Source organism: Armigeres subalbatus, chromosome 3 (assembly GCF_024139115.2).
Source record: "Armigeres subalbatus isolate Guangzhou_Male chromosome 3, GZ_Asu_2, whole genome shotgun sequence".
Lineage (NCBI taxonomy): Eukaryota > Metazoa > Arthropoda > Insecta > Diptera > Culicidae > Armigeres > Armigeres subalbatus.
In genome coordinates this window covers 346,133,516-346,160,609 of record NC_085141.1, presented here as the reverse complement: position 1 = coordinate 346,160,609, position 27,094 = coordinate 346,133,516, and the positions used below count along the sequence as shown (strand labels likewise).

At 40.7% G+C, this 27,094-nt stretch overlaps 1 protein-coding gene across 1 annotated transcript in view; it reads right to left on the bottom strand.

The window, feature by feature from the left end:
• LOC134225952 (exostosin-1-like) overlaps window positions 1–27,094 on the bottom strand; it is a 601,093-nt gene that overhangs the window by 5,092 nt on the left and 568,907 nt on the right. The window contains 5 exon segments of the mRNA XM_062706414.1: window positions 3,899–3,970; window positions 24,588–24,748; window positions 24,751–24,834; window positions 24,901–25,188; window positions 25,259–25,516. Of these exon segments, the coding sequence (XP_062562398.1) occupies window positions 3,899–3,970; window positions 24,588–24,748; window positions 24,751–24,834; window positions 24,901–25,188; window positions 25,259–25,516 (863 nt within the window).

Genomic DNA, 27,094 nt, shown 5'->3' with positions numbered 1-27,094 from the left:
TTAACAACCCTGCCTCCTCCCCATGATTCTGGTAATATATTATCCTCGATATCATCAATGTTGTTATTTTAGTTTCAATACTGTCAAATAGGTCTGATATGTAGATCTTCAAACATTTTATCAAATATTAGGCAGCTCAACGTATTATTAATGCAAACGGATTATTAGAAGTTCACGAAAAAAAAGTTTCGTTGAAACCCAATAAATCACAAACATCCTATGAGCCAGCATGAAATCTGATCCAGAAGGGGTTTTGAGTTCCCCAAAATAAGAAGATCCAAAGAGTACGTTAAGCGAAAAATGGTAAATTTCAACCACCTCACCCCCCCCCTCCTTCCTTTGTCACACTTTTCGAATTCATTCTCTAAAAAAATAACGATCGTTACGCTACTTGAAATTCCTCCTCCTGATTTTCTGGTAGTGGATCGTTACGATTCATAGACATTTCAGGAAGTTTCTGAGGTAGAAGCAAGAAACAAAATATAAAAATCTTCAATTTTGCATACACTGAGACTGTAGCTTGAGACAATATTTACAACAATAATTTGAAAAAAAAAACATTATTTCTCTAGTCGTGAGACAGTGATGTTGAATAATTTGTGCTTGATGGATCGTGCCGTATAAAAACAAGTGCGTGATAAGGATGAAGTGAGTTAATAGGCGTGAGTAGGTGAGTAACATGGATTGCATGAGTAAAAGTGAGCGAGGTTTCTAAGCCAAGTTACCATTTTTGCATTCGTATATCATGAGGCTAACACGATGATACTTTTATGCCCAGGGAAGACGAGACAATTTCCAACCCGAAAACTGCCTAGACCGGCACCGGGAATCGAACCCAGCCACCCTCAGCATGGTCTTGCTTTGTAGCCGCGCGTCTTACCGCACGGCTAAGGAGGGCCCCTCTCCGGAGGTGCAAATCTTATTGAGCGTCTGTTCTCCATGTCAGGATCGGCTCACAACAGCGTCTGTTCTCCATGTTAGGGGCCATTCGCAGCACCTACTTCCAACACAGCCTCCCGTATCGGTACACCTGGAGATCACCACTGCAGACAGAATCACAAATCGACCACGTTCTGATTGATGGACGGCACTTCTCCGACATTATCGACGTCAGGACATATCGTGGCGCTAACATCGACTCTGACCACTATCTGGTGATGGTTAAACTGCGCCCAAAACTATCCGTCATCAACAATGTTCGGTACCGACGACCGCCGCGGTATCTCGAGGCAGCGTTGCCGGAAGAGGGTGAGCTCGATGGGGCCCCTCTTGAGGACTGCTGGAATACAGTAAAAGCAGCCATTAACGACGTAGCGGAGAACAACGTCGGGTATATGGGACGAAGTCGACGAAACGATTGGTTCGACGAAGAGTGCAGACAGATTCTGGAGGAGAAGGACGCAGCGCGGGCGGTCGCGCTGCAGCAAGGTACCCGGCAGAACGTGGAACGTTATAGACGGAAGCGGAGACAGCAGACCCGCCTTTTTCAGGAGAAGAAACGCCGCCTGGAAGAAGCGGAGTGCGAGGAGATGGAACAGCTGTGCCGTTCTCAAGATACACGAAAGTTCTATCAGTAGCTCAACGCATCCCGCAAAGGCTTCGTGCCGCGAGCCGAAATGTGCCGGGATAAGGATGGGAGCATCTTGACGGACGAACGTGTGGTGATCGAAAGGTGGAAGCAGCACTACGAGGAACATCTGAATGGCGCTGAGAGTACAGGCAGTGAAAGTTAAGGCAGCGGAGGAGATGACTACGTCAGTTCAGCGGACGATGGAAGCCAACCAGCCCCCACCTTGAGGGAAGTTAAGGATGCTATTCAACAGCTAAAGACCAATAAAGCAGCTGGTAAGGATGGTATCGGAGCTGAGCTCATCAAGATGGGCCCGGAAAAGCTGGCCACTTGCCTGCACAAACTGATAGTCAGAATCTGGGAAACCGAACAGCTACCGGAGGAGTGGAAGGAAGGGGTTATATGCCCCATCTACAAGAAAGGCGACAAGCTGGAGTGTGAGAATTTTCGACCGATCACCATCCTTAATGCCGCCTACAAAGTGTTATCCCAGATCATCTTCCGTCGTCTGTCACCATTAGTGAATGAGTTCGTGGGAAGTTATCAAGCCGGCTTCGTAGACGGCCGCTCGACAACGGACAGCAAATCCTTCAAAAATGCAGTGAATACCAGGTCCCAACGCATCATCTGTTCGTTGATTTCAAGGCGGCATACGACAGTATAGACCGCGTAGAGCTATGGAAAATTATGGACGAGAAGCTTACCAGACTGATCAAAGCAACGGTAGATGTTGTGCAAAACTGTGTGAAGATTTCGGGCGAACACTTCAGTTCGTTCGAATCGCGCCGGGGACTAAGACAAGGTGATGGACTTTCGTGCCTGTTGTTCAACATTGCGCTAGAAGGTGTCATGCGGAGAGCCGGGTGTAACAGCCGGGGTACGATTTTCAACAGATCCAGTCAATTTATTTGTTTCGCGGATGACATGGACATTGTCGGCCAAACATTTGCAAAGGTGGCAGAACTGTACACCCGCCTGAAACGTGAAGCAACAAAAGTTGGACTGGTGGTGAATGCGTCAAAGACAAAGTACATGCTTGTGGGCGGAACCTAGCGCGACAGGGCCCGCCTGGGAAGCAGTGTTACGATAGGCGGGGATACCTTGTAATTTTGAGGAATTCCTCTACCTCGGATCCTTGCTAACGGCTGACAACAACGTTAGTCGTGAAATACGAAGTCGCATTATCTGTGGAAGTCGGGCCTACTACGGGCTCCAGAAGAAACTGCGGTCGAAAAATATTCGTCACCGCACCAAATGTATCATGTACAAGACGCTAATAAGACCGGTCGTCCTCTGCGGACATGAAACATGGACAATGCTCGAGGAGGACTTGCAAGCACTCGGAGTATTCGAGAGACGGGTGCTTAGGACCATCTTTGGCGGTGTGCAAAAAGACGGTGTGTGCCGGCGAAGAATGAACCACGAGCTCGCCCAGCTCTACGGCGAACCCAGTATCCAGAAGGTAGCTAAAGCCGGAAGCAAATGCGACGTGTCAAGAGAGCAGCTTCGTTGCTCAAGTGGCAAAGAGCATGGGACACTGTAGTGGCGTGCAAACGCATCGGCTGCGGGTCATTGGGGACTATTGAACCGAAAGCAATCGCCACCTGGAATCTTTGGATCGACCTCGTCACTCGTCCGGTCACCCCTTGATGGGGGTCGTCGGTTGCGGGGTGTTCTTCCGATATCGAGGAATTCCCCATCGGAAAAGGATTCATCCATCGACCGCCGGGGATTATCCGAGTAGTCGCAATCGAGGCAAGAGGCTCGACGGAGTAGAGGAACCCGAAGGGAGCGGGAAGAGAGCCAAAAGGGTTAAGAAGTAGTCCAAAAAATGTTGTGATGACGAGTTCCACAGCTCCGCGCACACTACAACTCATATGCTGTAAAATTTATATACTGTGTATGTTTACCACGAAGATAGTCGCTCAACCAAAACATACCATAACTACCTTTTGGATCATAAAGCGAACACCAAATTAAATCAGATTGAATAATTGAAATCTAAATCATTTTATTACAATTCTGAACTCTGTATAAATCTGTATAAAATTTTGCCATATACAAAATTGCGAGATTCCAATGCAACCAGTGCACTGTTGGAAAATAATACGATTTTACACATATAGAAATAATTGTTTTAGGTTGTATCCATTCATATCTGAACACTTTCTGCCAAAAATTGCAAAAATAATCTCAATCGCTCAGTTGAACGCCTGCCTTATTTGAACAGTTTATTAATTTCCTCCTCTATTCAACAGTGTCACCAAATGTGCATCACAATCTGCATTTTAATAGACTGTAGACAGATGTAATTCTAAAACTACTTACCCAAACACAGCCGCAAACGTGTTGAGACAACTTTGTCGTTGTATAAAATGATCCGGATCGTTCCATGGAGATCTGTGGAAGAACGAGAAATGATGAATAAGATTAGCATGACTACGGAATGAAATATTCGAATGTGAGGCATCAAGTCCAAATTTAAGGAAACATTTGAATATATTCTCTCTCTCCATACAGCCTATGTGAGCTTTTAAATTAACGTTGTTTGCGTCTAAAACAACCCCCACTTCCTACCCGTTTGGAAACCGTTCCGGCCAATATTTCATGTTACACGAGGAATATGGGCACCCAGTAACGAGCGTGTACGTCTCCCAAGTGTGCAAATGTAACTCTGTTACGAGGGTACGTGTACGAATTCCATTAACAAAGTTGAAGTCAATTTCCTGCACACAGAGTCGAGACATGACACCATCAGGATGCACTTCGCAATCACGTTCGAAGATTTCGAATGCGGTGCGCAGGGAGAGGATTGCAACCAAATCAGATAATTACAGTGGCTAAATAGACTCCCTTTCACTGCCGCAACCGCAGAACCTTTTGCACCCAGGATCTTCATTAGGTAAATTGATACGTATCGAAACCGACACCACGTTCCGTGGTGGTTGGACAATCGCTGTGTACGGCAGCGCTCATGGTCAGAGTCGGCTCTATCGTTGATCACGTGATTACACAGCTTAAGGCGTAGATTTAAACCGACATGTGATTTGAAGGGATTTGGGAATGACTTTCAATGAGGAGATGCAAGTAAGGATCAACGATCTGCGGTCGGTTCTGCATTCACTTAGCTCTAACTGCATCGAACTTGAAATAAAATGAGCCAACTAAATCACGGATCCGACGTTCCGTCGACCACGACGACTAGAGGAACGAGTTTCCGTTTCCGCAGCACATTCGCTCACTCACGCCAACACGTTGACAGCGTCTAAAGCAGAGGAGATGTAGGAGACGAGAAGCGCCAAATGCAATCTGCCGTTTGCGCTACTGGCAGCATTGGCATATACACACATCTACGAAATAGATGTTGTGAAAGGGGTATCATTACTATCAAAGTCACGTCCACTTCACGCTCAATGAAAAGCGACCGGTTCTAATCATGGACTTGAATAGCAACAGCACCCGGAGCAGCATAAGGAGTGTAAATTGCGCCCTGTGAAAGTGAGAATGGGTGAATCCCTGGCACGGTGGACCCCATGCTTGAATGTTATCCGTCTGCGAATGAAAACGGTCAACAGTCATTAAGTAAATGGTCAGGGGCCGTAGGCGAGATTTGGGTTATTGAAGCTAAACGGGGAAACGAAGATGTCGCTAATAGTTCGAAATAGCAGTGGCCTGAATAACGATGAGTACTTTGGAGTTATGGTTTTTGACTCGGTCTGTATTTAATTTTCCGCATCAAATAGCTAATCCAAAAATATTTGAAGCGTGAAGGGGAACTTTTCCCATTTCTATCTAACTAACATTATATCCATCTCATCGCAAAAAAAAAATATCATCGTTTTTTGCTAACATGTGCCTCAAATCACACAAATAAGAAACAATCGAATTCTTCTCATTGATTCGTTTTTGATGAGATGAACATATGAGCTATGGGATGAAGCTAATGAGCAGTAACCTTATATGATATGCTTTCCGTTACGAGTTGGTTACGTTACGCGAATGAATTTGTGAACATTCCCTTTGTGTTTATTTCATACAGACTGTATTCGAATAAAATATTTCACATTGATTACTGCATAAATAAAATTTAGACTGAAACTAGCCCACCACGAGTTTGTATCGGCTGTGACGAAATCAAAGTGATTGAAGAATTCGTGCACTTGGGCTCACTGCGGACCGCCGAAAACAATTCCAGCAGAGAAATTCGGAGACGTACCCTTAGAAAAACACAATAATTAGGTAAAAAAAAGAAGAAGTATTCTATTCGAAAATACTTATACAGTCCCTTCCCGATTTTGGCAACACGACCGGATTTTAATGTTGCCAAAATGGGGATGTTGCCAAAAACGGGAAAAAAATTTCATACAAAATTTCTTTTTTTTTTGTTTGCATGATTGAAGCTAAATACTTTGAAAATGTTCAACAAAGTATGTGGAGTCTGTTTAAGTGATGCACTGCATCATAATTGACATTTTTGCGATATTATTCATAACTCAGAGATTGTAGTTCAAACAAAATTGAAACAAACTCAAGAATGGTAATCAAACGATAATGTAACTAATTAGCCAATTTCATAATACAAATTTAATAATAAATAATATTTGAAATTAACAATAGCGTCGGCCACGTCCTTACAAAAATTGTGGTGATAAACAAACGTTTCTATTGTATGCGAATTTTCTTGTGATCGGTGTGACTAAGAGTAAAGTTCTGTTTTCTATGAAAAAATGAGCGCAGACATGCCATTGTTTAAAAAAATTTTAAGGGGTCGTATACTAATTACGTAAGCAATTTTTATGGGATTTTCGACCATGTAAGATATTTTAATACAAATGATTTTTATTTATATAGTGCGTAAGAAAACGACAGACCCCCCTCCCCCCATAAGTGCTTACGTAATATGTGTAAAACCCCTAACGGAAATCTGCATTCTGCACATTGGTCGGCGAATCCAATGTAGTGTGAGTATGGACTACACTGGACTACAGTTCTCCATGCACTACTTTCATTATTATAAATTTGAAAAGATGGAAGAATTCTAAACCTAAACTGAAGAGAGAAGCCAAGCAGATCGGACTAGTCATAAACACGTTGAAAACGAAGTAGGCTCAAGAGAAGACAACGGCCATTCACCACGAGCTTGTATCAATAACGACAAAATCAAAGTTGTTGATGAATTCGAGTACTTGGGCTCACTTGACCTCCGAAAATGATACCAGCAGTCAAATTCGGAGACGCAACTTGGCAGCTAGGATAGGATTTGACAACTCAATTGAGACTGCCTTGTTGTTTTTTAGTCGGTGGCTCTGACGAGGTGGTCGCCAGTGCAGCCAAAGTAATTTGGTACAAAATCTTCCAAACATCATGTATCAAAACTTGATGTTTTTCTTTCCGATCCATCCATTATTTATGTAAGAGAAGCGAAAGACTAACAGAGAGAAGTTTTCGCTAATGTTAATATGACTTTGAGATCAAAAATGACAGAAAAGTGAACCGTAAAGCTTAAAATCAACAGTTTCAAACCTTTACAACCCTTGAGAATAATTAATATGGCGTTTTTAGTTCAATATACATATATTTTTTACCAAAAACTGGGACTCAAACATTTAAGTATTTTGCTTAATATCAACTTTACAAACCTGCAACTCGGTCAAACTAACAACATGCTGCCCTGCGAAAAACGTGCCGCCACCAATCGAAGTAATCTATTGTCATTTTCAACCAATCAGCAACCGGTACGATTGTGACAGCAAATCGGTATGATTTTTACTGACTACTTGGCACATCCGATCCTAGCTTGGCAGGAAAGCGTACGTACTTTGGACTCCAAAAACACTAAGAACGAATAGAGTTCGTCACCATACCAACCAGACTCCCTATTAAACCGGTGACGGTAGTCCTCCTTGGACACGATATCCGGACAATGGTTGTGGAGGAGCAACGCGCACTTGGAGTAAAACTGGTACTCTACAACGATCGGACAGCGATCAAGGTGAATCGATCAGGTGGAAGACGATTTACGGACCCTCCGTAGACTGCGTGACTGGTAACGTACAGCAGTAAACGGAGATGCAGACGACTGTTATGTGCCGCAGAGGCCACTCCGGCCTTAGCCTGGATACATAATAATAAAACCACATGTGACGCATCACTGGCCTATCGAAGCAGCTAGAATTACACCAGCGATCTCATGGAAACTTCACAGGAGGTACTCCACTTCTGATACTTCGCCATCACAAACAGAACACTCGAAAGCAGGTATTGGAAGTAGCCATGGATTATTCTTGAAGATCGTCCAAAAATTTCTTTGGTAGTTCCTCCGGAAGTTTCTCTTGGAATTCGTTCCAAAGTTTCCCCAGGAATTTCTCCGAAAGTTTCTCCAGGAGTTCCTCCAGGAATTTCTCCGGAAGCGCCTACAGGAATTCTTCCGGTAGTTCCTTCAAAAAAAATTTCAGGAATTTCTCCAGAAACTCCTATATGAATGCTTCAGGATGTTTGCTCAAGAAATCCCCGAGAAGTCCTGTAACTTCTTAAATAATTACTCATAGAATTTCTCCTGGAGTTCACTCTGGAGTTTGTACAAAAACTACTCTAAGAACACTTCATAAATTACTTCGCAAACGCCACAGAAATGACCACGAAAGCGCTTCAGATATTTCTACTGAAATTCATATGGAATTCCACTGAACCCCCTCCTGATAATTCTTCCGAAAAATTGTCTAGGAATTTTTGAAGAAATTCTCATGGAAATGAAATTGCGAAATCTTGATCTAGAAAATCTTAAACGCATTCCAATTGGAGTTATTCCAGAAATTCCTACCCCAAAATTCCTCTGAGGATTCTCCCGGAAAGTCGTTCACAAATAAATTATTCTGGAAAATAATTCTTCGGAAATTTGTTCAGGAATGCGCTTTTTTTAACAAAGAACTCTTTTACAAATTCCTACAAGAATCTCCCCGACAATTCCCACAGAAACTTCTCCCGAATTTCTCCAAAAAACCGCCCAAAAAGCCTTACAGGAATTGTCCGGGAAACTTCCTTGAAAGCTCCTCCGAAATATCATAGGGAAAATACTCCGAAAATTCTCTCGCTTTTTTTAAAATTCTTCAAGAACTCTCTCAAAAACACCTTCAAAAACACCTTCCGCAAAAATTCCTTCAAAAACTCTTCCAGAAATATCTTTTTAAGGGTAGTAGGTCATCTGGCATAAATTCGTTTGGCATAAAGGTTCTTTGTCAAAATGTCGTTTGGCATAACGGCTGCTTGGCATAATGGCCGTTTGGCATTATAGTTGTGTAATCGTCAATTTCGAATCTTATGCATAATATGTACAATTATATATAATGATTGTCACTTGAACATTATAATTGATTATTTCGAATGAAAGTTCAGATTTTATCAAATCACTGCTCGAAGCAGCTTTTGCAGATTTTTTATTATCTGCCTATTTCACTAAACATTTTTTTACGACGAGTTCGGTGGTCTAGTGACTACCGCTTCTGCCTTACAAGCAGGAGGTCTTGGGTTCAATTCCAGGCTCGTCCCTTTCCTACTTTGTATTTCTCTTATAGTTCTTTCTGTTTTTCACGTTCTACCAAAACGATTCATACTGTTATAACCTTCCACACTTCTTCTTCTTCTTATTGGCATTACATCCCCACACTGAGACAGAGCCGCCTCGCAGCTTAGTGTTCATTAAGCGCTTCCACAGTTATTAACTGCCAGGATTCTAAGCCAAGTTACCATTTTTGCATTTGAATATCATGAGGCTAACACGATGATACTTTTATGCCCAGGGAAGTCGAGACAATTTCCAATCCGAAAATTGCCTAGACCGGCACCGGGAATCGAACCCAGCCACCCTCAGCATGGCCTTCCACACTAACATTTCCAAAAAAAAAACCTCCCGTGGCACCTACGAGAGGTCGTAGAGTTCTCTGCACCTTTCTTAATAACTGTGGAAGTGCTTAATGAACACTAAGCTGCGAGGCGGCGCTGTCCCAGTGTGGGGATGTAATGCAAATAAGAAGAAGAAAGGATGCATTTTCTCGGCGAAAGCAAGGGAAGATTTTATTCATTTGTTCAATTAAGGCATTTGCTCGGTTTAAAGCACAGGAAGATATAATCCCTTCTTTCAACACCCAACAGGAGGTTGTAAGATTTTGTTGTTGTAAGATTAAGAATCTAACAATTTCGCATATGCCCAGTTCTTATACAGGTTTTGGTAGATTCTTATACATAATTGTTAGAAAATATAACATTCGCCGGTTGGGTGAAAGGATGCATCTTCCCGACAGTTGCATCAGATAAGCTATAGTTCCATTTTCCAAAGCATACATTTGTCTTTGTTTAAGCGATAGCCGGGCATCGCTCAGGATGGAGATCTTTCAAGTCGGCCCTTTGCACCACCGGAGGTGTACAGGATCCATAAAAAAAAAAAAAAAAAAAATACATTTGTCTGGCAGATGGCGAAATACGATATGCTTCCTTCTTCCAAATCAGGCAATTGCTCGGTTTAATGAGAGGGAGATATGATCCCTCTTTCAGAGGATGGCAGAAGGTCCAGTAGAAGGCAAAAGATGATATGGTTCCTTCTTTCAATTCATGCATTTGCTCGGCAAAAGGTAAAAGGTCCTTTATTCAATTCAGGCGTTAGCTCGGTTTAAGGCAAAGGATATGTGATCCCTTCATTCAGAAATTGATTTCGCCCGGTTGAAGTCAAGAGAGGAAATGGTGGCTCCACACCTTTACCCCGAAAGCCATTACCCCGAATGGGACACTACTCTGAAATCCATTACCCCGAATACATTTCGAATCTGTAGTTTTCCACTATCCGGTACACGGCAAACATAGGAGGTAATGCCATTTTTAAATGAACGCGTTTGACCGTTTTAAGGCGAACAGAGTTGATAATGACTTCTTTTTATGAACGCAAATGCGCCCGATATAAACAAACAGGCTTGATATTAAGGCAAACAGAGTTCTTTTTATGAACACATTTGCCCGGTATAAGGCGAACATAGGAGAAAATGCCTTTTTTAAATGAACGCTTTTGCTCGGTTTAATGCGAACAGAGATGATAATACCTTGTTGAGATGAATGCATTTGTCCGATGTGAGGTGAACATAATTGAAAATGCAATCTTTCAATGAACGCATTTGCTTGCTATTAAAAAAACGCGTTTGCCCGGTATGAGGCGAACAGAAGAGATAACACCTTCTTTAAATGATCGTGTTTGCAAAGTATAATGAAACTATGCCTTCCTGTTCCTTGCCACGTGAGGAACAAGCATATTCGACGAATAGAAGAGATCTTCTCATTCTAGGGTTTTGTCGCCATGCCCTTATTGTCACAGTAAGGTTTATCGCCGGCATTGGCAAACTTCAGAAGCAACTTTTCTACTCCTTTATTCTGTTTTAATACATGTTCGGGAGGCGTCTGAAGCCCAGTCGACATGGGCTGAAATTTCCTCCTACTCCCTACATTGAGCATGAGAACATGCTGCGAAAGTCTCACCTCAGCTTTAACGGGATTTTTTGGGACGTGAATTATTCGCTCTATACTGTTTTCAAACAGTTGTAGTTTGATGAAACGAATCGCGAGTCCAACACGGTGAACCTTGTAAAAGATAAAAATTCTGTAATATTCGATTGGAGTCACTCTGCTTTTTTAAAAGTCGTAAAACAAGTAATATTCCCTTGCATGAATTATAAATAAAGTAATATTGATTTTTTTCATTTATGTAAACTGTGAACTTGAAATCAGGAATAATTCGGAGTAGTATCCTACTCGGGGTAATGGCATTCGGGATAGCGACTCATTCGGGGTAGTGGCCTTCAAGGTAATTGCATTATGGGTAGTGTCATAGAGTCGAAATGGGCCCTTCTTTTAATTCAGGAATTTGCTTGATTTAAGGCACGGGAAGATATTTCCCTTCTTTCAAAGGATGCATTTGTCCAGCAGAAGCCAGAGGGGATATGACTCCTTCTTTCAATTCAAGCATTTGGTTCACACGGTTCAATGCAAGGGGAGATATGATCCTTTCTTAGAAACCGTTTGCTAATAAAAGGGAGAAATGGGCAAGCTTTCTGGCATTCCCTTACATGAAAAACAAAAGAAGCCACCAATGTCAATTTAATTTAAAGCTGATGATCTATCCTGCTGGTAGGTGCGTCAACATTTTAAAATGGTCCCGTTTTGACAGGAAGCTTCTTTATTCTTAATTTGTCACGCTGTACAATCCCGTTTTCAATTATCATGTATTACCCATATGACAATGACAATGACAATGTAGAAGAAAACATTATTCTATGGATACGAGGCTATTTCCTGCGAAAATCATCGAGAAAAATAGCTATGGTTCTAGAGGTCATATAATTGCATAATACCAACCGAATCAACATGTAGGATACTTATTATGATCCACAGGAAAATAAAAAAAATTACCGGTTGAAATGTGGCCAACATGTGACAGAAAATGAGAAAAACAGCTTTTTTTTCCAAAAACTGCTCTGTCGGAGCCTCTAATGCTCCAGATGCGAAAATCTTTCATTTAAAACTTGAGCACCATTACTTTTCGAACAGAGTGTTTTTTTAGTGACACCCTAATCTTTATATGTCCTCCTGGAAATGTCTCTAGATAATTCTCCAAGGAGCTGCTCCGGGAAATTCTTTCTTTCATGAAGAATTCACGACGGGTTTTTTGTGGGAATACCCAAAGGAGTTCTTAAACTAAACTAAAATATGAACTAAAACTAAACTATGAATGATACGAAAATTATTTTAAGCTTTTAGTGGAATATATTTACTTGTCATAAGACGAGTTTGTATTATTCCATTTAATTCCACGTCGAGTCAAGTACGAGACACTGAAGACGGCATTATTATTGAGGTTGAAATACGTATCTGTCAAAGGTACAATCAAGTAGTGGAATTATAGGGGATAGTACACGAGTTAGTACAAGTAAAATATGTATTCCCGACAGGAGTTATATAAACCTAGACCTAACAGTAAAAATGCCATCGGCGTGCTAGAAAATATTCGGCGGCGTTCTTGGTTCATAATTTCGCCCAATTGAACAAAGTGGGTATATTTACATGTCAATGGAAGCCTATAGGCATAAGCTAATAACTGGTGAAGAAATTTGATTTATTTTATATGATAGAAATTTTTTAACCATAACTTTGTTACGTGTTGTTTATATGCCGGTTGTCAGCACTAAAAAAAACATTTAAGGTGATTATACAATCAAGCCAAGTGGTGAATTTCAAATTCACCACTCGGTTTCTACTCCTGTTATGAAAAGTTCAAATCCAGCGTAATATTTTTCGTACAATGCTGAAATTAAAGTCGATTGTTTAGCATGAGTGCGCAAACGATCTACGGATGTTTCATCTCCATGGGCGTTGTGGTTCTCTCAATTCATGCTCTTGAAAAATCACTAGAAAAAGCACGTGGTTTCCAAGATGGCCGATTTGTGGCTTTGTTGTATAACCACCTTAAAATGGAAAAATAAGAACTGAGGGTGTTATGTCTGAAAATATTAAGATTTATTATGCAATGTATAATAAAAAAATCGAAGAAAAAGGCCCTTAGAGGGGTCCGCGACGTTAGGCATAAGTACGTTAGGCATAAAGACGACAGGTATAATGTACGTTAGGCATAACAGACTTTAGGCTTGATGTACGTTGAACATAATGTACGGTAGGCATGATGGACGGTTGGCATAATTCTGCCTTCTTCATGTCATGGTCTGTTCTTTACATCATATAATCATAGGTCATCAGTCCGGATAATATTGCAACCTTGCAAATCAACATGCCGCGTGGCAATACGATACACCACGCGACCGCTTCGGATAGCAACAGCGTTGACCGATATCGAACGAGGTTCATCGATCAGCAGAGCATCAGCAGAATTGGTGAAATGCACAATCAGCATTAGTAGGGTATAAGTATGACCACTGTTGCAGGAGCAAGTCAGTTCTAGTTTAATTAACAAGTAGTAAAGTTCAGGTTTAAGTGATCAATTGTAATTAACCGATTATTTGAATAAATAAATTATATTTTTTTGCCACTCGTGACGCGACTGCTATAATTGGCGCAGCCTTCGGAACCGGCTGAAGTGAAAGTGTGTTAAAACAGTGGTAGTAATTTGACAAATAGTCAATTACGTAGTGATCCCGCGATAACTCGAGATAAGAACACTTGTGACTCTAGTGCTTATTGAAAGTGAAAGCATCCGCGACATCAAAGGTTAAACTGAAAACCGTCGTTCGGAGTTGAGCATCCCCCGCCACACTACACCTGGAGTACCAGCATCGTCAGCCCGGAACCTGCAATAAATCGTGAGTACACAATCTTTCCTTGCTTAATTTCAAAAGTGAAACAACGAAATTTGCGGAAAATTTTTTGCTCACGTCCCAAAAGAGCACTACAAGATAGGTTTTTTTGGTAGAAAGGCCACATACTACAAGATAGGTGTACCTTTATACCGTTGTGAGGAAACTACTAGATAGACCACACGACACAATTTTTTTTAAATCGTATAGTAGAGGCTGAATGCCTAAATTTCCTAAAAATAAGTCCGCCCTTAAGAGGACTAGGGAACTATTACTTCTGTCAGGGCAAAACTCAGAAACAGAGGAGGAAGTCTCATCCGACTGCTCTGAGGAATATTCACACATCCCTCTACACACTGAAGTCCCTCTGTTAAGTTCATTGTTCATCGACAATACGAACGCACCAGAGGAAAACATGGAGCAAGTCACCATGGACATTAATAGCTTGGTCCAAATGATGCACAACCTAGCGGAAACGCAAAAGAAGCAACAAGACACACTCAACGCCTTGTTACAGACAAACCAGAGTGGAATTAACGGTGCTTCACCAGCACAACAAAACGTTGCGATGGGAAATATTGAAAATTTATTCAAAATTCCCGATCCTATTAAAGCTATTCCACGTTTTGACGGAAATCGCAAACAATTGTCAGCGTGGTTATCTACAGCAGAAAACACGCTAAATGTTTTTAAAACGCTCGTCACAGATTGTCAATTCAATATTTATACGACCGCTGTGATTAACAAAATTGAGGGCAAGGCCAAAGATATTATCTGCTTGGCCGGCAATCCTCAGAAATTTGATGACATTAAAGTTATTTTAACTAGCGCACTGGGCGACCGTCAGGAGCTCACGTACTACAAAAGCCAGTTATGGCAAAATAAGATGAAAGAAAACATGACCGTGCACAAATATTACAATCGATGTAAGGAGATAGTGCAAAATATTAAATCCTTAGCTAAGCAAAAACCCAAATACAGGGATAATTGGGATGCAATAAATGCATTTATTGAGGAGGATGCATTAGCAGCTTTTCTCGCAGGCTTGAAAGAGCCATACTTTGGCTACGCTCAGGCGGCAGGGCCTGAAGATATGGAGGCAGCATACGCCTTTGTATGCAAGTTTAAGAGCAAGGAAGAGACAGCTTCCCAAATGGAAAATTTCAAGCAAACGAAATATTATCAAAACCGAGAATCGAAGGAAAACAGAAGTTACGAAAACAAGAATCAAAATACATTCAGGAAACCACAATACCAACAGGATTATAAGAATAAAACAGAAAAATCAGACACCGTAAATGACCCACAACCAATGGAATTAGGATCAACCAAATCTCGAATTACTTTGAATAAGAAACAAATTCATAATAATGAACTCTCGGAAGATGAGAAATCATCACATTCTGAAAGCGAGGACGAAAATATCGACGTAAATTTTTGTTGGGTTCAACAGGGCGACAACAGAACCTAAACTATTTACCATTCCTAACCAGCCATAACCATAAAACCAACCAGACCATAAAACTATTGATAGATACAGGGGCAAACAAGAACATTATCCGGCCAGGTATTCTTACAAATTGCAAGCAAAAGAAAAATACACAAATAAGAAATATCTCTGGGAATTACACTATTAGTAGTAAAGGGAAAGCCAATCTCATTGACAAAAACATTCCAACCCAAACATACTATGAACACAGATTCCATGACTTCTTTGACGGGATTATTGGCTCACAATTTTTGGCAGAGAACAAAGCTAAAATAGATTACAACAAGGAGACCATAGAAATCGCTAATGTTATCCTATCTTTCAAAAAATATTTCCCCGCAAAAAAATTGAACGCCTTTCAGATGGAAATTAACACAAAATCTAATGGGGACTGGCTAGTTCCAACTTTTCAAAAACTCAGTAAATCGGCAATCATAGAACCAGGTCTGTACAGTTCTAAAAACAATAAAACAACTATTAAAATCTTAACCACAAATCAAAGTCTACCACGCTTGGGGGGAACTTTGGAAATTAATGTCAATAATTTCGAAACCATCACCCCTATCCCTATTGGCACAGCTTCTAAGCTAGATGAAACAACCATAAAACAACTTATAAGAATGGAACACTTATCAGAACTAGAAAAAGAGGAATTAATAAAGACCATTATGAATAATCAGGGAGTACTACTTAAAAGCGACGAAAAACTCACGGCGACAACGGCGGTAAAACACCAAATACCCACCAAAGACGATAGACCAACATACACAAAATCGTACAAATACCCATATCACTACAAGAAAGACGTTGAAGACCAAATAAACGACATGTTAGAAAACGGAATAATTTGCCACTCAACGAGCCCATACTCCTCTCCAATACACTGCCGGAAATAAGTATAAAGACATGTAATAATTTAGCAAAATATAATTCTCTAATCAATATTCGTTCAAAACCTTGTACACAGTAGATTGTTAATGCAGTGTCATTGACGATACATATTTTGTTTCTTGAGTTGTTTACACATAAAAACCTATATTTGCATTTTTTGAATTTTTGGGTTGGAAATAAGTATAAAGACAAGATAAATTTTTCAAAAAACAAACACTTTATTGACTTTTGTTCGATTAATAAATGTCTTCAATAATGTGTAGCATCGCCTTTTCTCATTATTACTTCTTCCAAACGTCGAGGCATTGAAGTTATGAAATTTTTCAATGTATTCGGATCCATTTTAGACCATTCATCTTGAATTGCCCTTTTCAGTTGGCCAGCCGTTTCATAAGTCTTTCCATGGTTGAAAACATTATGTGAAAGCTTCCCCAAACGTTCTCAATCGGATTGAGATCCGGGCTGCAGGCAGGCCACTCCAACACAGGGATGTTGTGATGCTTCAAAAACTCTTTGGTCGATTTGGAGGCATGACAGGCAGCATTATCTTGTTGGAAAATCATGTTTTCATCCATTACATTTTCGGAAAACGGAATGAGAACTTCTTCCAAAAGCTGGCAATACATATCTGAATTCATCCGCGTCGAAATGAAACAGACTGGTGTTTTACCCGCCAAGCTAATACCGGCCCAGATCATTACCGTTCCTCCACCAAAGTTTCGTTTCTCTTTTCTTGGTCTCTCTTGCCTTCTATCATGCCAGCGGCTACTAAAACCATCTGGTCCATCAAGGTTAAACTTCTTCTCGTCACTAAAAACCACGTTTGACCATTCTTCGTCACAAAGCCAATACTTTTCGGCGAAGGTAAAACGAGCTTCTTGTGACGAGGCAGAAGCCTTGGTACAGGCGTCGCTGATGTAAATGAAACATTGGGATCCTCGTTTAAAACTTGACGAATCCGACGAGCAGAAACAGACAAACCCATTTCCGTTCTAATCTCTGTCGATGATAACTTCTCGTGGATCGCCATCCGTTTTATTCCATTTTGGAGGCGCGGTGTCAGGATGGATGGGCGTCCAGATCGCTTCTTCGTGGCATACTTTTAGCCCATACGGAGGTAATTATGTACAACATCCTTGCTCCTGCCAATCTTGATGCCGATTTCACGCAAGCTCAACCCTTGCTCTCGAAGATCGCCTACTCTACCCTTCTCAAAGTCGGTCAACGGGCTGTTTTTCGGCATTTTTCCTTTAAGTTGCGAAAGTAATATAAATTGGAATGTAAAAACATCATTTTCGTTTCCTGTTTACCTTATGTTCTTTATTTCAACCTTCTCGAACAACACTTTTCACTTTTTGCATGAAACAAGCCTCCACGAAACGAAGCAAGGTGACGAAAAATACTGTCTTTATACTTATTTCCGGGCAAGAAAACAAAAAAAAGCGAAAAATTTAAAATACAGATGATTTTCTGGCGAAACAACCCATACAGAATATGCAACTCACTAATACATTCACATCGACACGAAGTAAGCTGGGGTAGCTTACACGGTAAACCTAAAAATAGTAAAATGTACGTTGTCTTTATACTTATTTCCGGCAGTGTATGGGTCGTACCCAAAAAAATAGATGCGTCCGGAAAACGGAAAGTCAGAGTCGTCATTGATTATCGGAAACTCAATGAAAAGACTATTGACGACAAATTCCCCATTCCAAGGATCGAGGACATCCTAGACAGACTGGGAAAATCAGAGTATTTTACAACACTAGATCTAAAATCTGGATTTCACCAGATCGAAATGGATCCTTTACATAAATCAAAAACTGCCTTTTCCACAGACCAGGGTCATTTTGAATTCACCAGAATGCCCTTTGGCCTAAAAAATGCACCGGCAACGTTTCAACGTGCCATGAATAACATTCTTCACGATTTTATCGGCGAAATTTGCTACGTCTATTTGGACGACATTATTATCACTGGTTACAATCTCAAGAACCACTTAGAGAATGTTAGGAAAGTACTCAAAAGACTAGCGGAATTTAATCTCAAAATTCAACTTGATAAGTGTGAATTCCTGAGAAAAGAAACCGAGTTTCTGGGGCACGTAATAACACCTGAAGGCGTAAAACCAGATCCCAGTAAAATTTCAAAAATCCTGGATTGGAAACTTCCCACCACGCAGAAAGAAATAAAACAGTTTTAGGACTCACCGGATATTATAGACGTTTCATCAAAGACTATGCAAAATTAGCTAAACCACTGACAAAAAACTTGAAAAAAGACGAACAGATAGACATCAACGCCGAAGACTATAAAAACGGTTTCGAAAAACTAAAACAAATTATTACTTCAGACCAAATTCTTACCTACCCTGACTACAAACTCCCCTTTATTTTAACGACCGACGCCAGTAACTACGCATTAGGCGCAGTGTTATCCCAAATACAAAACAACGTTGAAAGACCGATAGCCTTTGGAAGTAGAACATTGAACAAGACTGAGGTGAACTATTCCACTACTGAAAAAGAAGCCCTAGCCATAATATGGGCTGTAGACAAATACCGAAATTATCTCCACGGCAACAAATTCACCTTAATTACAGATCACAAACCGCTAACTTTCATAAAAAATTCCACAAAAAACGTTAAGATACTGCGATGGAGACTTGAATTAGAAAACTTTGACTATGAGGTCCAATATCGCCAGGGAAAAACTAATGTAGTTGCTGATGCACTCAGCAGGAAAATAGAAAATTCCCAAGAAGCCGATACTAATATTAATCTCTCCATTTCAGAAAAAGTTAATAAACGCCGTGCAAGGAAACCAAGAATGACCAGCGGAACAGCCAGCAACCAGCATTTCATAAATATCAACCTTAATGAAAACTCTTCTATTTCAGAAAATCCAACCGATTCAGAAGCGGAAGACCCGATAGACAGTGACAACCTACCAACAGACATTGACGCTAACGACCCAGTAGACTATTCATCTGACTCCCAAACGGTACATTCTGCTAACACGTCCGATGACTATTACATCCATTTCACCGAAAAACCAATAAACTATTTTCGGAATCAGATCATTTTTAAAATTTCCAGAATAGAAACCACCATTACCGAGACCCCCTTTCCAAATTTTCATAGAGCGATTATCTGTCGAAAACAGTTTGACGAGGATTCAATCCTCAATGACTTGAAACGATTCCACAATAGCAAACAGAGCGCAATAAAAGCACCAGAATCCATAATTAATTCAATCCAAGAAGTTTATAGGAAACATTTCAATGACTCTTCTCATTTCGTCTTCACTCAATTCCAAGTTGCAGATGTAACTCTAGAAAACTTACAAAACTCCATAATAGCTAAAGAGCACGAAAGAGCCCATCGTGGCATATCAGAAGTTGAAAATCAAATAAAACGAAGCTATTTCTTTCCAAAAATGCACTCTAAAATTAAAACATTCATTAACACGTGCCAAATTTGTAATTCTCATAAATACGAGCGAAAGCCGTATAACATTAAAATTTCTTCAAGACCTATTACTTGTAAACCGCTAGAAAGAATTCATAGGAACAGTTTTTTATCTTTAGTCGATGCCTTCAGCAAAAATGCACAAATGATACACATAGAAACCAAAAACCTAGTAGATGTGAAAAATGCGCTAGCCCAATATTTTAGTTCCTTTGGTATCCCAAGAGAAATAGTTACAGACCACGAAACAACGGTTCGATCTATCCAATTACGGAACTATCTAAGCAACATAGGCACTTCGTTAAACTACGCGTCTTCTTCGGAAAGCAATGGACAAGTCGAACGGACTCATTCTACAATTATTGAAATAGTAAATACAAACAAACATAAATTCCCCAGTATGAGCACTACTGCAATTGTACTTTTAGCTATTGCTTTGTATAACACATCTGTTCACAGTTCGACCGGGTTTACCCCAAACGAAATTCTATTTAATCAGAATAACATTATTAGCCCCGAGGAAAGAGATCCAGATCGTATAGCCTTGTTTGAGAAAGTTAGGAAACACATCCAAAAAGCTTGTAAAAATCAGGAGAGACAAAACAACAGTAAGGAAAATCCACCTATGTTCAATGATAACCAAACAGTCTACGTAAGACCAAACATTAGGAAAAAACTCGACAGAAGAGCCACAAAAACTAGTGCACAGGACGTAAAAGACAAAACCTTCAAAAATGGAAAGAATATCAAGCGACACAAATCCAAAATTAAGCGTATTAAACAAACATGAATTATTAATCTTTAATAATCTTTACAGATGCTTAACCACATTATATGGACAGCTATACTACTCACACTCGCTAAAACTCAGAACATGCAAATAAGGAACCTACACCAGGACCCAATACTTTTGGTAAAACACAAGGAATGTAGGATAGAAACAGGTTTGATCAAAATAATCCACCCCATTAATGTAACAACCATTGAAACAAATGTAGGGTAAACTGGGGTAATATGCACCCCCGGGGCAAAACGACCTTTTGGCATTTTTAGTGGTGTTCCAGGAATATTTTCAAGAATGTTTACTACGGAGTTGGTAGTTCGAGATCCGAACTACATGCTCTGTAGTAAATACTATCGAAAAACTGCCGAAAATGTACCCAAAAATGCCAAAGGGTCGTTTTGCCCCAGGGGTGCATATTACCCCAGTTTCCCCTAATACTGATAACAAGCATTGCCAGGAAATTAGATAGAAAATTACCAATTTCACAGCTGGTCATACGAAAAAGTAGGGAATTGCATAGTAACCTTCTGCAGATCAAACCGATCGAGAGGACGAGAAAGAGACGCTGGGACACACTAGGATCAGCATGGAAGTGGCTAGCCGGAAGCCCGGATGCAGACGACCTCCGCATTATTAACAAAACAACCGATGACCTCATCCAGTGAAAACAACCATCAATTCAAAGTAAACCAGATGATCGAAAACAGGATAAATGACATCAGCAAGACAGTTAACCAGCTCATCATTCAACAAAATCTGGAAAATAAGATTCTACTCGACGAATACGAAGCAATCAAATTACTTCTCTACATGGACACCCTCAATAACATCATAACAGAAATCCAAGACACAATCTTAAGGACACGCATTTCCTTACCAAACAGCAAGCTATTAACACTAAAGGAGTTACTACACATCGAATCACTGTTACACGAACAAGGCATCAAAACATCATATCCGGAACAAGCATTGGATTATGCTAAACCAAAAATTGCAGCACATAGCGACCTTCTATTATACATCTTGGAAATACCAAAACTGCAGATATCTCAGTCAGAGATTATCAAAATACTCCCGTTAATTGTTAATGATACCATTATCGTTGGCGTTCCGAATTTCATAGTCAAAACCAGAAATTCTATTTACATTACTTCAGAACCAGACGACTACATTCAACGAATGTCCCATATGCAACTTTTGGAAGATAACTGCACACATTCAATGGTGAAAGGAACCGTAAGCCACTGTAGCGCCACAGAAGAGTATAACACGTTTGCTATTCTCATCTCAGACAACCAACTACTAATCAACAATGCTAAAAATCTTTCATTACAATCAAATTGTGGACCACACGATAGGAAACTATCAGGAAATTTCCTTATTATCTTCTTCAATTGCAGTGTCTCTATACTAAACCAAACATTTAGCTCGCAGGAAGTAACGAGCAATATCAAGGAACTACAGGGCGCCTTTGCCAATCTGGTAGTAAACCGTACTTTAATTATGCATCATGACATCTCCAGAATTAGTAATCTTACAACAACCAACCGGAAGCAGCTGGAACTCATCAACCTGAAACAATACAAACATCAAATATGGATTTTAGCATGCTAGGAGGGATGTCGAGCTTAACAATCATCATAACAGTAATAATTGCCTACGTATGTCTTCGAAAACGCAAAGTTACCATCAAAATTCAACATCCAAAACCAAGGAGGCAAAATCAACCGAGCATTCCAGACAGAGAAAATAAGGACGAGGACGTCCTTTCTTTACCCCCCGGAGGAATCATAGGTCATCAGTCCGGATAATATTGCAACCTTGCAAATCAACATGCCGCGTGGCAATACGATACACCACGCGACCGCTTCGGATAGCAACAGCGTTGACCGATATCGAACGAGGTTCATCGATCAGCAGAGCATCAGCAGAATTGGTGAAATGCACAATCAGCATTAGTAGGGTATAAGTATGACCACTGTTGCAGGAGCAAGTCAGTTCTAGTTTAATTAACAAGTAGTAAAGTTCAGGTTTAAGTGATCAATTGTAATTAACCGATTATTTGAATAAATAAATTATATTTTTTTGCCACTCGTGACGCGACTGCTATAATTATATACTACCCTTATAGGTCATGCGTATGATTCACGATTTAGATATTACGAACGTTGTTTACTGAGAACTGAAATCAGTATCCCATCATTTTATCAGTATCCTTGCTCAAAAGATAGAATGATGGGACAGTTTGCAATGCCTGCTTAAAATCAAAGGAAAAAAGTTATCAGTGTAAATTTCGAACAACTTCTTGTGGAAACTGTAGAGAACTGTGTATAGAATTGCCGAAGAATTTCTGGGTAAAATCAAATTTTTGAATGAGGGAACGCCGTATGGCTGAAAGCAGTTATGACAAAAGCCGCAAGGCCAAAAGTTAGCTTCTTGGCCGAATATGTCATTTGGCTGAACCAACCATTAGACCGAAATCCACCTAACCAAAGTGGACATAAGTCGTTTGACCAAAATGGTCGTTTGGCAGAAAGGGCCGTTTGGCCGAATAGGTCGACATTTTATGCTATTTTAATCTTCTAGCAAATAACATTCTCGGCCAAATTGCTCCTTGTACCATACGACAATTTCGGCCAAAGACCTATTCGACCAAACAACTTTTTTGGACAAACGATTATTTCAATACCAAATTTTAAAAACGACTTATCTGCTTTTGTAAATAAAGATTGGAACGTCGATTTGTCGAATCGAAGAGCACTCCCACGCAAACCAACACCATCAACACATAGATGAAGACTTTGGCTACCTGTTAATGGTTTGCGTGGTTGTACTGGTTGATTCGACAAATCGACGTTTCAATCTTTGTTTACAAAAGCAGATAAGTCGTTTTGAAAATTTGGTATTGATTTAGGCCAAAGGCAATTTTGGTCAAACCATTTTCGATATTATAACCGTTCAAACGTTCAATTCGGCCAAATGGAAATCGTCTAGATGACTTTCGGCTTAACGTGTTATTAGGCCAAGGAGCATTCGAACCAATAACTTTCCGCCGATTGACGTACGGCCAATCGACGGGAAGAGCCGTTTGACCGAAAGATGCTTGGTCGAACAAACCACTAGGCAGAAACCGATACATTTGGTCAAAATGGACGACTGGTCTTTTAGCCTAAAAATTTGAATGACAGAATAGGTCATTTGGCCGAAAATGCCGTTTTGCCCACATAGTCGTTTGGCATAAAAGGTTATTTGGCCGCCGAAATGGAGATGTGGCAGAAAATGTTGTTTGGCCGAAATGGTCATGTGACCTAAAATGCCCTTTGGTCGAAATGGTCGTTCTACAGCAATGGTCGTATGGTTCGACATTTTTGGCCATATTATCCGTTCAGCAAATGAAATTTTCGGCCATATGAATCGTTAAGCTTGATGACATTTTCGGCCAAATGGCCCTTTCTTCCAATCGAACAATTCAGCTAATGACTTTCGGCCAAACGACTTCTCTCCTTTTTGCATAATTTCCCGTGGTAACTTCGAAAAATTTCTTATGGCCAATACAATGAATTTTTTTTCTAAATTCCGGAAAATTGTAAATAAATTTCATTGGAAATTTCGAACGATTTTTCTTGAAAACCGTGGAAAATCTGAGAAAAGATCAATTAAACATTTTCGGAAAACTTGGTAGAATTTGCAGAGGAAGCAAATTTTGAAAGATTCTTTTAAAAATGACAGGAAAACATTAAAAAAAAATCCTCAAAAGACGAACGCAATAAAAAAATCGCCACGCCGTTGCTGTAGTGCAACCTTTGGTCAAGTATGGTGATCCTGTCTTTAAAGGCTTCAGGATGACTCCAAAAAAACTTTCGATACTGAAGTCCAGTGACGTATAGCGTTAGACTCCAGTCGACTTAGCTCGATAAGTTAGAGTTTCATCATAAAGTATGCGACACTAGCACCATTAAACCAACAGTGCCGTAAGCCTAATACAAAATGTCGGCGCTATAGTCAAAGTTGCCTAATTTTATGATTGAAAATCGTTACTCACCTCCCACTTTCACGATCCTTGTAACCCTTTCGCTGGGTTACTTTGATTGGTGGTTTTCTGGTGACGTGCGACACCAGCAGATTCATCAGGATATCCTCACAGTTGGAGGACTGCTGCACCGTTTTCAGCAACAAATAGGACAACCAGTTGGTGTAAAGATAGTGTTGTAGTATCGATGGAAGAATGCAGCCCCCGTCAGCACGATCGAGTAGTAGTTGGTCCACTTGGACGTGTAGCCCCAGGCGTTCTACAAGCGCAATTTGAACAATGTTAATAAAGGTTCAATAACGACAAACAAATATTCGCATTTTACCTTGGAGTCGTCCCAGAAGTGCGCCCTCGCCGGATAGCCCACGATGCGATCCGGAAAGTCCTGCCACACCTGGTAGGCAAAGTCGAGCTCGTCCGTGTTGAGAATGGCATCCTCGTCCAGCGAGAGGACCGCGTCCGTTTCGATGTGCTCATGGGGGAAGAATCTTTGGGATATGCTCGGGCGCTCCTCGTTGAGCCCACCGCTTATCACGTGCAGCGGTATGTGCCCCGTCGAAGGCCACCGCTTCCGTGACGGCGCCGGCCGATCGCAGGCCCACAATATAAGTATCTGTTGCATGGAATGAGAATGTAGGAATTACATTAGAATTGAGTTTCCGAAGCCATGCTCAACAACTCACCTTATCTACAAATTGGCTTTTCGTAATTGATTTGACTAGCTTGTACAGGGCGCTACCGGCCGTCAGCTGTTGCGCACCTATCTGGACAAAGATGACGGCGGTGTAGTTAGGCCCGGGTCGGAGGCCTACGCCCTCGAGCAGGAACGGGAACCGGTGGGCCGTATCGGAGAAGGTTGGAACGGTCAGCAGGGCGCCCGGCGACTGGTTCCATATCAGTCCATTCCGATGGGGGTAGTCTGGCAGTCTCTCTCTTATAATCTGCAGGATGAAAAAAATTAATGATTACCGTTGCAATTTTGGTGTGTCTTGTGTGAGTTATAAAACTGGAAAGCTTTGGGGAACCCGTTATAATTTGAGTTAGAGTATACAAATCTTATTTTCAACTTTGTGGGAGGACTGTTCGTTGGGAGTAAGGACCGCTTCGGCAACGCTCAAAAATGTGTCTCCATCAATATCAAGATATTTGGATGGAATGCGGTATCTGAGCCCATAGGCAACAGTTTGTTCCTTCCTATTTTTCGCCGAGTTCAATGATCAATGAAACGCGTTCTTTCAACTCGCGGAAATTATCTACACTTTTCAAAATTGTCCTTCATGCCTTTCAACATTCAACCACCTATGAGAAAAATCCACCTCCTTGACAGAAAAATTGGCCACATTCCACCAGAATAACAACAGTCATGCATTACACTTATCAGCACGCCCGGAGTCATTCGTCGGCGAAATTTCTTTTCAGCTAAAATACCTCCCCCCCTCACATAAGAGAGAGGAAATTGGCTCTAAGATTCTGGGGAATGTTCACTTCCATCCACATCACAAACGGGGTTTCAGGTTGACTCGTGTCTCGGGTGGCTCTGCGACAACAAAGGACGCGGCACAACGTATCGGAAGTCTTCTCGTCCCGTAATGATGATGCTCGTTTCGTGCCTTTCGTTTGGCCTTAGGCAGCCAGCAGCGCCGGCGTTCGTTTCATTCGCCAACCGAGCAGGATTGTGTGGAACGCAGCAGTTCTCATGAGGATATAGGTCTACATCGCGTTGTCGTGTCGGTTCGGTGCTCAACACAAGATAGCATATCAAATTTCCTGCCGAAATCTGTGCGCAAAAATCGGAAAATTTGTTTATGCATGACCTTGTTACCCGGTTTGATTGGGAAGGACAATTGTTGAGGTTTTTCTTTTCGCTCCCAAGAGGATGGGTAATTCCTGATATGCATCGGTTAGTGTATCGATAATTGAAATCCACTCGATTATTATACGAGAAAAGAAACGATTTTTAAAGAGGTGTTGAGAAGTTCCAACCTGGACCAACTAATGGCTATTTGAACTTTTGAATAGTGGCGGTGATAAGTAGCGTTAGGTAAATCGTAGGGGAACTGTTCCTATTTCCTTCTCACTGAGCATATATTCATCTGATCTCTAAAAAAATAAATTCAGCGTCTTCTTACTGCTATACATACGTGCATACTAGAGTGATTCAAATTTTGACTTTTTGTCCCCGATGCCTTTATAATCGAATTTTTAACACATTTGGATGTAATTTGACTGTGCACACGTCATTTAAAGTTTGTATAGAAATTACTGTGAAAACTGACCCTTATGTGAAAGACCGTTCCGTGAGCTGGCCCATGAACTATTTAAATATAAACAACACAATGATTACACAGAACATGTACAGGGTTAGACAAAAAAGTTGAGATAGGTAAAATTATGTCGAAATTCAAATCAGCATATCTTTGCGTATAATAATCCGATTTTGATAAAACTAGGACCATCAGAAGCGGACACTCTTCTAGTATCTGTCCTTCTGCAAAACCTGAGATTGGTCCTTGGCCACC